Below are 12,445 nucleotides of genomic sequence, written 5' to 3' on the forward strand. Positions count from 1 at the left end.
AGTTATAGGTAAAAAACTTAAGCCTCCTTTTAATACTATTGAGGAGCTTAAGAATGTTTACATAAATTTACTATTTGCTAATACAAATTTGTATAATTTTTTCGCCGATCATACCATATGATCGATTAATTATTTATTGTTGCGTATGGATGCATGAAGTGAATTTCTGAGTGCAAAAAAAAAAAAGTAATAAGATTATATTTTTAAATATGTTTAATAAACATCGGGATGTATTTATGCATATCCTATGATTCTCTTTGTTCCAAATCCATCTTTGCTCGGTATGGATTCGATTCTGGATTTCTAAAACAGCTAAAATAAATATAGCATAATGGCAATCTTGCAATTTGAGTCATGCCTAAACAAAAGTTTACAGTTGTTAGCCCAAAGGACAAACCACCGCTGGATTTCAAAATAGAGAGTAATGCTGCGGCCCCACCATGTTTGCGCCTCCCTTCCAATCACACGCTGCCATGTCATGATTTTTCCAATGGCGCGCAGCCACGTCAGCCCGTAGACGCAGTGCTTAGATGGCTGCGTTTGGGTTCGGCACCGCTGGAAAAGGAAAACGGAAACCTTATTAATGTTGTTCCTCCTCTCACTGCGGGAGTAACAGACCGCACCGCACCGCGCCGCGCCTCTGCCGGGCGAGAGAAGGGTTCGAGAAAGAAAGGTCTCTCGCTTCTCATGGCCAACGAAGAAGCCGAAGCCCGTCTCTCCGACCCCCTTCCCTCGCATCCCGCCCCGACCGATGACGGTCTCGCGAAATCTCAGGTGCGCGGAATCGTTAGATCCTCCGAATCTCTCTCTCTCTCTCTCCCCCCCCCCCCGCCGATCTCGATACCCAGTTAGATCGATACGGGGTTGGGGTTCGTATCCTTCCATCGAGGGCATCAAATTCCCCCTTTTTAACCTTGCTTTCATTATCTATTGCGTCCGTCTAGGGATCTCAGTTGCTGCGTATGTTTCTAATGATTCATAATCAGGATTTTTGGAATAAATTTCTACAAATTTAGCCCTAGAATTAATTTTATAGTGAACAGGTTGATAATTGAAGCTACTAAAATTTTCCAAATCCATTTACCATGATGGAATGCCCGCGGTGGTGTGATCATCTTTACTAATTTCTCTCTCCTTTTTTTGTTTTTTTATAGTTTTTTTTCTCCCTTTGCATGTCCTTCTCTTATATATGAGTTGACATGCCACGGATTGGGAATGAAGGTTTTTATGAACGAACGATTTATGACAATTCTGACCGGTGATGAGCAATCTGAGGCAGGTGGCGTTGTGGATGATCAAGAATATGAGGTCACAATGATGGGTTTCGTTGAAGTAGAATAGGCAGACTAGAAATTAAATTTGCGTGGTAGAATTGGAGCTTATGGAAGAACTCTCTCATTTTGATATGTTCTCAAAAGGCCTTTGCAATGTCTTTTTTTTTTTTTTCTCTCCTTTCGCTATAAACATTGGTGTGATATTTGAGCTAATTAGAGGTCTTTTCCAATAGTTTACAAACTATTCCGTCTCCCAGCTAACCCATACGGACATTCTTCGTTCTTTTAGCTTTCTAATCAAGTGTTCTCAGGCTCTATCTACTTTCCTTGTCTTCTGGTTCTTATCGCATCTAGTGATTGTTGGCATGTTGCTTCAGATACCAAATGCATCCAGTTACCAACGCTCTCCAGATGCTGCTCTCCAGATGTTTCCCATGATGTATCCTGCCCTCATGCCAGGAATGTTTCCTCTCCAGAATACAGAAAACAACGATCATGGTCCAGGGATCTATGCTGTTCCAGTTCGTCCATTCATGGGGCCGATGGTTGGGTTTCCTCCCAACACTCTTATTCCGCTGAAATATAATATACCCACGTAAGCTTTTCCTTCTAATCTGTTGAACCCTGATTTTTTTTTTATCTAATTTGTTTTCATCAGAATGGAAGCGGTTTGAAATTATGCCCATTTCTTTCTTCATGCTTTTATTCATTTCCTTTACATGTAAAAGTAAAATTAAGTTAGATAAAATAAATATTTAGTGCACATTAATGAAAAATCACCTAAGATATGTAGATTGTTCATTAAGTAGACTTACAACATGCTACAAATCTCCTCAGTGGTTCTATATTATAGTAGATGCCATAGTTAATGATCGTTCGCCTTGAAACTTCATGACATCTTGGCTTTTACAATCAATGGCTTGTTTGGGCAAGACAAGCTATGCTAGCATGCCTTGATTCCCTTGAAGTTCACAGAAGATCCCCTTACCATGCCCCGAGGTTATTGCCTGCTAACACAATATTTTGTTCAAATGAGATAATTTGCTTTAGATTGTAAACTAGACTAGCGAAACTAAGAGAGACTGTAAGTGGTATTGTAAGTTTATACCCTTCTGAACTTGTTCATGAATGGAACAAAGTTAGAACTCTGGATCTACTTTCCCTCGTGCACTGGAAAAGGGATGTTTTTACTAGTTCTAAACACGCAATCGAGATTCTATTGTGAAGAAAATCCCATTCGGAAAACTAAACAATCAATCTTTTTGTTGAAAATTGAAGGGATAATTAATGTTAGGTCAACTGGTGGTTAGAAAGCACTTCGGGGTTTTTCCTAGGCTTGCTAAAGGATCTAGGTCTGATTGTTGATCGGCTTAATGATCCAATCAGCTGAAAGAAAGCAGTTTATTGCAGCCAGATATGCGAGAAGTATATGTTAGATTCTTTTTTTTCCTGTTAGAATGGCAGTATATGCTTGTACGTGGGACTGGTTTTAACAAGTTATTGCAATTATTGGTTCCTTTTCCAGGTCATATGTCTGGATGTTTGGTCTTCCTGGGCTATGATGTAATGTCTATATTTTGTCATACTGTTATTTGTAATGTAGTTTTCAGCCTCTTTCTACCAAAAAAAAAAGTTACTGCAATGCTTGGACCAGGGTATAGCAAGTTGTAGCAAGATGATTGTTCCATTTATGTCAGCTAACAAGGTAAGAAGAAACAAAGAAGAAAAGGGAAAAGGAAAGAAAGGATAAAGTGGGCGGGTTTGTATGGGTGGGTTGAGAGAGAGAGAGCAAATGGACCTTGATTGCTTTTGCATGCCAGTTTTCCAAGGATGGGGTTGTCAGACAAGTTGTAGACAAATCATTATTGATGTTGATGTGAATATGTTTCAATTTTATTTTATGGGTTCTAGCTATCATATTGATTTGGACTTCATGCTCTTTAGGGCTTGCAGTCATTCATCCTTTAATGTAACAATGCCTTTCGTTTAGCGTTAAATGTCTCTCTTTTTTTTTTTCTACAGTTTATGCATGTTCTCTTCTCCAATTAAAAATAAATAAAGGATACTGTTATACTATCCTTTGTATAGTTTTCCTTTTCTTTTCCTCCCTATCTTCATAGTAAGAAGTACATAAATATGTGATGCAAAGAATATCATGAGCTAGTAAAGTTCTTTTTCTTTTTTCATCAATTGTGCTCATGCATACTTTCAGGAGGGAAAATTCTGGAGCGGCTGGTGAACAGCAAGGACAAGCTAGGCAGCAACAGGGGCCTCAGAGACAAGTAGTTGTGAGGAGATTTCACTTTGCATTTCAGCTTGACTTGGTTCTCATCATTAAGTTAGCTGCAGTAGTTTTTCTGCTCAACCCGGATGGATCAAGACAGAGGCTCTTTCTTCTCATGTTCTTTGCTTCACTTGTGTACCTGTGAGCACTACCCAGATATGTTGCCCTGTGCATTTCCATTGATAGTACTGATACTAACAAATTTCTGAAAAAGTATTTATTTTAGTGCCAGTTAATCAGTGATGATCTAGACTTTTTTTCTGCTCTTTGACCTTGTTCTCATTTTTTACTGTATAAGAATTTTGGCTGGCCGCTTCCTTTTGACTTGTGCTGGCCTTGTTTATTCACTACTTCATTCTACAGGTATCAGACTGGAGCCCTTAACCCTGTTATAAGATGGATTAGACGAGCAGGAGCTCCTCCCCAACCCCGGCCCCCTGTCCAGCCAGATAATGGCCCTCCAGTTGCCCGGGGTGATGCGAATAATCCTCAGCCTGGTAATTTCTCTATCCACAATTGCTATATAATGCCAATACAAATTTAGATGCACATCTGCAAGTTTGTTAGTTTAACACAGAAATGGTGCCGCATTATGACAGTTAACGGACCTAAACGTGCATTGTCAAAACTAATTTCACAAAAAAGAAAAATCAAGTACTGATTACAACATTTGCAGGGGAAAATCCTGCAGTTGAGAATGAGAACCAAAACCAGAATTTGGATCAGCCTATGGAAAACCAGGACCCACCAGCAGCAAATGAGAACCAGAGAGAACCAGAGGGGGGGAATGGTTTCAATTGGTGGGGAATTGTGAAAGAGATCCAGCTGTTTGTTGTTGGTTTCGTCGCTTCTCTTCTTCCAGGTTATCATAACAATGATTAGGTTCCATATTGTGATCCCAAAGCAAGCAATCTATTGGATGTAGCTTTTTCGCAACTGAGACATAAGCAGAACAATAAGAAGTTCTTGTTTTACAGGAAGTAATGTCTTTTTTGATCAATATGTTTGTATATACTCATATTTGTTAGCAACGGCATATCCATTTGCATGGTTTTTAACTCGAGTGATGTCGCTTCTGTGTTGGTCAGCAAGATCGTTGTTCCTCTTGTTCACCTTGTGTTACGAAATATGATTTTGGTTGATGATCAAGTCCTCCGGTCATTTTGTATTTAACGTATTCAGCATGTTTGAGGAGTGATGCCTGTAATTATATTGCTTTAATTTTTGGGTGAAAATGATCTTAATGATGTCATCATGCCGACAAGTTTGCTTCTGTTATCTAAGTTAGCAAGGAAAAAAAACTTTGCTCTTTTTTTTTATTTTGAGAAGTAACTACTACATGTGGACTCGACAATGGGTATAGGGGATGTCATGAGCGAGCCAGATTCGTCTTCAGTAAAAAAAGACTGAATCATTAGTTCTCTGTCCTAAAGCTTTCTTATTGACTGGTAGGAGCTTTCTGTTGGATTTTTTTTTTTTTTAAGAAAAAAACAATTTGGTGTTCTAAACAAATTTAGCTGAAAAGACTGGAATACACAAGGCGATTTTGCATTGGAAAAAAAAAATCTTTTTTCATATTTGTAAAGATATATTTTTGAAAAACTAAGGTGCGCCATTTTTATTCCTTGGGAATTGGTATTTTTTGTACTTTATTTGACATAATCACTCCCTCAGGTGCTTGCACTTTATTTTTTGAAAAAAAAAGTTTCCACATAATTATTTCTGTCAATACATACATGATGACTATTGGCAGGCTTTATAAAAATGATGCTATAAACGTTCATGCGGACCACCATTTTTTTTTTTTGATGTAAAATTGATAGAGGTTCAGTGTAGTTAAAAATAGACCATCTCTGCAAATCATTTTTTTTAAGAATGCTACTTTTGCAATTAGAAAGACACTCTTAATTTTTTTGATTTAAAAAACAAATTGTCAACAAGGAAATCGATAATGCAATTCAGATTGTGGTGCTCCTGTATGGCTTGCAAGAGGATATCTTAGAAGGGGGAGAATTTAGATACACATGTAGGTTTTCTGTCTAGACGTGCTATCATGGCAACACCCGTCTTCTATACCACATGTACTTAATGTAATTTTTTTTCCCTAAATTAACACCCCCTCTCTCTCTCTCTCTCTCTCTCTCTCTCTCTCTCTCTCTCTCTCTCTCTCTCTCTCTCTCTATGTATGTGTGTGTGTGTGTCTATATATCTATGTATGTATGTATGTATGTATGTGTGTGTGTATCTATATATATATATATATATATATGTGTGTGTGTGTACGTATGTGTGTGTATCTATCTATCTATATATATATATATATATATATGTGTGTGTGTGTGTATGTGTATATATATATATATATATATATATATATATATATATATATATATATATATATATGTGTGTATGTGTGTGTGTGTATCTATGTATATGTATATGTATAGATGTATATGTATATATGTATGTATAGATATATGTGTATGTATAGATATGTGTATGTATATATATGTGTATGTGTGTGTGTGTGTGTATATATATATATATATCTGTGTGTGTGTGTGTGTGTGTATATGAGGAATTACTGTTGCCATTGTAACTTGTACTCTTTTTTTCTTCTTTTTGATATTTTTTACTAGCATCTATTGTCGAGAAGAAAACATTTTCTATGGCCTATGTAACTGATCCTTTCAACTCACCATCCAACTTGTGCATGTAACCATTCTCTACTTGCTTCAATCCTGTTTCATACCACCATTTCTTCACAAGATTAACCAAAGAGATTGACTTCCTGGGAGTTGCGTTGCATGATACATTTTGTTGACAGAACAAATAGGCATGGAAACAGCTGCATGCCTTTGCCAGACTAATTGATGGACCAGCTTTGCCAACTTGTTTGCAGGAGTTGATGAATCTCAAAGAAGATTTGAATAGCTACCCCAAGGAATGGGGAAAATATTTACATAATGTAAGGCATGGCAAAAAGGAAATCCACAAACTTCAATTATTTATCGAGCATGGCGCAATGGCGGTTAAAGTTGTCTTAATACATACAACAGACCTCACATCTCCAGTAGTAAGCCGCTTATTTTCCGAAGCTCCTCGAGAGCAGTGGCTATTTTGACTTGTCCTTGAGCTTCGAGAATGGTGCTTGATGAGTTATCCGCAACGCCGACCTGGCGCTGTTCTTGCTGGAAGACTGATTCAATGACCTACGGCAAGAGATATTTACAACAATTAGCATACTTGGATGGGAAGCAATTAGTACATACAAGATACAACAACATGATGATCTTTCAGGAAAGGATACAACAATATGAGAGCAAGGTCTAGACCAGCAAGTGACAGGCCAAACACCTAAAGAACACTATCACTTTCTGAACAAGAAATCAAACAACAGGCTAGCACTGTTTTTAGTATCTCAATGTTAATTGAAGCCATGGTACCTAATGATATGATCCATTTTGTGCCTTGGCCTCACTATTTATTACAAGGTAGACATAAAATTTAGAGTTGGTAGTAGCATGTATCAATTCTAAAAGGAATCATTATAAAACCTCCAGTGAAATCATCATGCAAATCTTAAAAAGTCGGTATGTCACAACGGGGAAAAGGAAAAATTTGACAAATGCTCTGTGCGCAAATTTTTGACACCTCGTACTGGAGCTGAGAGTGGAGGTTTGTGGTGAAAATGCATCAGCAATAAATCAACTAAACATATCTAACCTGGATATTTTCAAGCATGGATTGCCCAAGAGACCTCAGAGTGCCCGGCACCTCCTTGTGTTCCGCTTCTAATTTTCTGCTGACTCCACAGGAGTTACAGCACCCATCACAAGTCAGAGGCTCTGATATGTCCTTGCAGGTTCCTCCAACATCAGAGAATTTTTGTTGCTCTACACATTTTCCATCATCCAAGTTCCTTTCACCAGAGACTCTACCAAACTTCCAAAGCCATTGAAATTTACCAGATAGAGGTCTCTGCTCTTTTAAAACTGCTGCATGTTTCTGTGTGCTACTAGTTCTTTGTCCAAGTTTGACATCAGTAACAGAAGTAGCTTCAGAGTCTTGAAGTAATTTCTTGCGGCAATTGGAACTGCATAACTCCTCCTTGTGGCCAGTTTTGCAGTCATTATCAGAAACAAAAGAATTTGAAGTGACGCTGCTTTTCTCTGAGTCATGCTCACTGGCCATTCTACGAGGACCAGCGGCCGTGCATAAGACTGACAACTGCTTAGCACTCAAACATGCCTCTTCAGCCACACCTGAACTCCCTCCCATGAAATTTTGATCAGCCTGCTCCCCAGGGCTATCTCTCCCAACTTCTGCATCCATGTAGAAAGATTCTTTGGTGCCTGAGATATCAGGATTTTCATTGCATCCAATCTCACCAAGATTCACCCTAGGGTCTCCTTCTTGGCATGCATTATCTAAAATCTTATGCCTAATGGAAGACTGAACATCCTTTTTCTCACTCGCAGTCTCCATCATAGAGGCATCCAATTCGACTCGAAATAAACCAAATTTTTCTTTTAACGAACCATTTCTAATCTTACTTAAAATTGACACACCATTTGTTTTGTGAGTTTCTTCTGCTCTATGCAACACTCTCCATTTCTCTTCCCAGTAACTTTCCGGTAATGAGCTCGGTGAAGCTCTAGGAGAAGCTGAATCAAATGAAAGACTATGTGCTCTTCTTACTGCTCGCTTATTCCTGACCGTTCCTCCCCAGGGTGAACATGATGAGAGATTTGTTTCAAAAGCAAGAGTTTGCAAAGACTTGGCCTTCTCTATCAGCTTCTTCACACTCATATCTTTAGGAAAATTTAACAACCTCTGGAGACATGTGGTTGCATGCTCAGTAGCTAGCAGTGAAGATCTTAGATGAAGAAGCATGGAGACAGCCATTGCTGAAATAAAGGCTCCACGAGGAGAGCAAAGTAGACTTAAGTTAAAGTCTGCATCATTTGCTATATCTGAAGGTGATACATGATTAGGAGAAGAGAATATCTCATCCCAAATTAGTAGAAGATCTTTGAGTGAAAATTCACGTCCAAATAAAACACGAAGCCATCGGAGTGCAAAATACTGAGGTTCTACCCCAAGCTCAACAAGATGATTATGAAGAGATGAATCCACAATATGCAGCAAATGGTAAAATGTAGTTGACGCTTCGACTACAGGAGGTAATTCTGTACCAGATCCCATAGCAGGAGAGGTAGAGAAAAAGTCCGCCATGGCAACAACACCATGGGAACCACTCATTACAGCATCGAACATGCAGTAGGCATCATGTTCCATAAATTTCTCAGATAAGATAACACCCAACTCACCCTCTGCTCCATAAGCATCATTCATCAAAAATAACTCCCTTGTATCAGGATCAAGCTTATCTAGGCAACTTACTTTGGCAGCACCTCCATAAAAATGCTTCTCACTGTCAGTCCCTCTGTTCATGTTTGCGGTCTTTTTAAAACTGCAATCAGAAACCATGTCACTTTCGGAAAATGAGGTCCCATCAAATTCATCATTAAAATGGTCTACATAGAGCTCTTGAACTTGGGAAAGGTGCTGCAAATCAACATGAAGTACATAAAGCAGAGGAGCCAATAGTTCATGCATTCCTGTGAAATACAAGTGGCACCCTTTGTCATGAACAAGCAAACTTCAGTTGGATCAAATATTTATGAATAGCTTATCCGCCATTCTTTATACTCAGAAAAGTGGCATGTAAAGCATGCTATGTCAACAAATAAAGGCGTATATGTGTTACTTAAAATATGGCAATAACCAAAACGTATCACACATTAATATGTGATAACACTGTTAACCACTAAAAGGTTTTTTTATTTGACACAAATAGTCAATCAAGGTACAAATCCATATGAACCAAACCAAAAAATGTTTTTCCTTATAACTGCATTCCTGTAGTTTCTTGAATGCATTTTATATTTTTAAAATATATTGGAGCAACTATTGGAGAGGAAGCAAAACAATATAAAAATTTATTGGCCTCTTTCATAACTTTGAAGGAAAGATTCTTGAATTTTATCCACGCAATATCAAAATACCATTAAGAAATAACTAAAGAAATATTTACAGAAGTATCCACACGGCAATATATAACTATTATGAAATATTAGCTCAGGCTAGTAAAGAATTGGGTACGGGGATCCTATTTGGAAATAGGAACTTTCATATCTTTAAAAAAGAAAAAAATTGCAAATCACAGTACCTTGGTTGTTTCAGTTTCAGAATTCCAAAAGGAGGGATTGAGTAATACTTCTCAGTGTTGAGCCAATAAGAAATGCATGCAAATTATCCAAACAAGAAGGAGAACTCGCCTTTTCTGTATCCATACTCTGGGTGCTTGAGACACCACAGAAGCAATATTTGTCTCAACATCGACTGGCATGCTGCTTTCTGGAAGTAGCTCCCAAGTTCGGGATACAGCCGTGACAAATCCTGATCTAGCATTTTCTCTAGTTCAGCATTCCGGAAAAAGCGACCCCATTTGCTGTCTGAAAAGAAAGTATGCAAGATTACCAATAATAGCTCAGACAAAGCTAATCTGACAGTGATAAACTTTTAACAGTCGAAGTCTAACAGATTGGGTTGGGTCATTATGAAGCATATGATCGATAGAAGTGGTTGGTGGTAAAAAATTTTGCATCTAAATCTAATTAAACCATAAAAGAAAGAATGATATAATCAAGCTTTGCATATTTAAATCTAAAAGGTGAACAGATGTTAATGCTGAATGTAACATAAGGGTGTCCAGTTTAAATTTGCATTTTTTTCTTTTTCTTTTTTGAACTGTTGAAATAGATTGCAAGGATTTTGTTACGCTAATATTACTGTTGTTATTTGTAGCTGGTATGGTGAAATGTGTGTCTCAAGATGTTCTTTATCTTTTACTATGAAGTAGAATTCTTGACAGTATAAGATTCATGACCATGAAATATAAATGCATGAAGAACTGTCAAATTCTTAGAAAATGAACTGTCAGATGGGCAATAGAAAAATGAAAAAAAACCCTGAACAATTTTGGTTATGGTGGGACCTTAAAGCAAAATGTGCATTGAGATAAACTGGAAAGCTATGAACATTCCTCAGAAGGAAATAGAAACACATATATTTACCTGGACTCTGCGATAGCGGATCATCCATGACAACACCAGATGATCTATTCTCATCCTTAGAGGGATGAGAATTGACTAAAAGACGACGCTTCAATTGAACATATCTATCCGAGGCACAAGCATAGATTAATAGATTAGATAAAAATCGTGAAGTTTCCATCAATACAAAGTAAATTCTTCTTATGAAATCTGTGAAGAAAAATGAATAGTGTATACAGAACTGTATGCTTTCCATAGCATTTAGTAATCGAGGTCTTAATTCAGATGCATGGAACAAAAAGAGAAAAATGATTGTTGAGATAAGCTAATTTAGCTCATGTACGAACCATAATCGAATAAAGAAAACATTTTTATGCTTCAAAGCAAATAGACCCTAGAATTTAAGGTAATAATCGATAGAGATTTACATAAAAAGGATATTTTTACATGAGAACGAGAAAGGAGGAAATTTTTTTAATTCATTTGGACATTTAAATTAAAAAAATCAATCGAAATCGCAGTAAAATTCAAGGAAAAAATAAACCAATAAAGAAAAAAGTTTCATCGATTTAAATTGTAAGCTCACTTCCTCCTGGAATCTGCAGCAACGCGTCGGAGATCATCTACCGAAGCAGGAGAATTCGGCAAAATCCCAAGATCGATCCGCCATCGGACTCCCCGGAGGTTGGAGAATCTCGACCCGGAGGACGACGACCGCGACGGAGACAAGGGCTCGGGCAACGCGGTCTCACCTTGAGACGTGGCCATGGCCTTGTCTCCAATTACCGGAGGCCCAAATGCCGAATTTTTGATTCCTGGGAGAAAGAAACTGAAGGAGAATTTGGGAAGGAAGAAGAAAAGAAGGCGTATTTTGTGAAAGAATTATGGGGTTTTTGACGGGGAGAAAAGGAAATATCTAGTGATTATTTTTTCTTTGCTTTTGGAGAACTTCTGTCGGGAAGGGGAAAGTCATGATAAAGATGAGGACGAAATAAGAATAGAAAACAAGAAAGACGGAGATTGGCGGTAAAAGAAAAAGAGAGTCGAAGGGTATTGCTATCTTTGGAATGCGTGCAAGCAGAAATCTATCAACGCCGATATTATTAGATGCGCTGTCAAAGCGTCAACGCTGTCATCCTTTTTACTTTTTCTCGGGACCAAACTTCTGTCGCTGGACAAATGCATGGAAGGGAAGAGAAAAGACACGAAAATAGCAAGGATGCGGCCATGGCACGAAGTAAATTGGGCATACGGTAACGGAAGCCTCTTGATCCCTCCACCTTTCTTTTTTTCTTGCTTTCTTTCTTTTTTTTTCCTTGCTCTCTCTCCCTCCCTCCCTCCCTCCCTCTCCCTCCCTCTTGCATGAGCACTACCTATAGAGCTCGTTTGATTCGGGGAAAAAAAAAATATCATTAACAAAAAAATAATGAGATGTCTGATTGGAGTTTTCACACAAAAAAAAAAAATAAAAAAGTTATATTTTCATGAAAATATGATTCCCACATTTTATGGAAAAGTCTTTTCCATGAGAAACATGAAAAAGTTACTTTCCCATGAGGCGACGGGAATCACTCCATTTTTATTTTTTTCCCAAAAAAACCCTTCAGCATTAAAGAAGTCTTAAACAGGCATTAAAGACCTAATTTTTATTAGGAGTATAATAGGAATTATACATAATTTTCTCAGGAAAGTGAATGGTCAACCAAACATAAGTACTTTGGAAATTTATCATTTTCCCATGGTCAACCAAACATGCCAAAAGTACT

General features: G+C 37.8%; 2 protein-coding genes across 4 annotated transcripts; one reads left to right on the forward strand and one right to left on the reverse strand.

The window, feature by feature from the left end:
- Positions 1–339: 339 nt before the first annotated feature.
- On the forward strand, positions 340–4,616 carry LOC103701477 (uncharacterized). 2 transcript variants are annotated; one of them, XM_008783539.6, is made up of 5 exons: positions 340–774; positions 1,652–1,869; positions 3,487–3,699; positions 3,922–4,055; positions 4,235–4,616. In XM_008783539.6, exons 1-5 carry the CDS (start codon positions 355–357, stop codon positions 4,438–4,440), a joined length of 1,191 nt encoding a protein of 396 aa, XP_008781761.2. In that variant the 5' UTR covers positions 340–354; the 3' UTR covers positions 4,441–4,616. The 2 variants fall into 2 exon arrangements, with proteins under 2 accessions (XP_008781761.2, XP_088572350.1); XM_088716224.2 differs by having other exon boundaries at positions 4,158–4,298.
- Positions 4,617–6,463: 1,847 nt separating this feature from the next.
- Positions 6,464–11,885, reverse strand: LOC103701476 (uncharacterized). Of its 2 annotated transcripts, none has more exons than XM_008783536.6 (5): positions 11,266–11,885; positions 10,701–10,804; positions 9,903–10,079; positions 7,285–9,182; positions 6,464–6,770 (listed from the first exon to the last, which is right to left on the reverse strand). In XM_008783536.6, the coding sequence occupies exons 1-5, from the start codon at positions 11,445–11,447 to the stop codon at positions 6,621–6,623; spliced, it is 2,511 nt and encodes an 836-aa protein (XP_008781758.1). In that variant the 5' UTR covers positions 11,448–11,885; the 3' UTR covers positions 6,464–6,620. The 2 variants fall into 2 exon arrangements, with proteins under 2 accessions (XP_008781758.1, XP_008781759.1); XM_008783537.5 differs by having other exon boundaries at positions 9,794–10,079; positions 11,266–11,707.
- Positions 11,886–12,445: the final 560 nt, after the last annotated feature.

The sequence above is a fragment of the Phoenix dactylifera genome, chromosome 2 (genome assembly GCF_051530095.1).
Source record: "Phoenix dactylifera cultivar Ajwa chromosome 2, Ajwa_hap1_PhDact_Kaust_v1.1, whole genome shotgun sequence".
NCBI lineage: Eukaryota > Viridiplantae > Streptophyta > Magnoliopsida > Arecales > Arecaceae > Phoenix > Phoenix dactylifera.

Bases quoted from the DNA above. Each gene is read 5' to 3' on its own strand.
- LOC103701476 (XM_008783536.6), bottom strand. From the start codon at position 11,447: ATGGCCACGTCTCAAGGTGAGACCGCGTTGCCCGAGCCCTTGTCTCCG. The intron at 10,805-11,265 runs GTGAGCTTACAA...TGCCTCGGATAG, and splicing joins GCTGCAGATTCCAGGAGGAA to ATATGTTCAATTGAAGCGTC. The intron at 9,183-9,902 runs GCGAGTTCTCCT...TGTATTTCACAG, and splicing joins AGAGTATGGATACAGAAAAG to GAATGCATGAACTATTGGCT.
- LOC103701477 (XM_008783539.6), top strand. From the start codon at position 355: ATGCCTAAACAAAAGTTTACAGTTGTTAGCCCAAAGGACAAACCACCG. The intron at 775-1,651 runs GTGCGCGGAATC...ATGTTGCTTCAG, and splicing joins ACGGTCTCGCGAAATCTCAG to ATACCAAATGCATCCAGTTA. The intron at 1,870-3,486 runs GTAAGCTTTTCC...GCATACTTTCAG, and splicing joins CTGAAATATAATATACCCAC to GAGGGAAAATTCTGGAGCGG.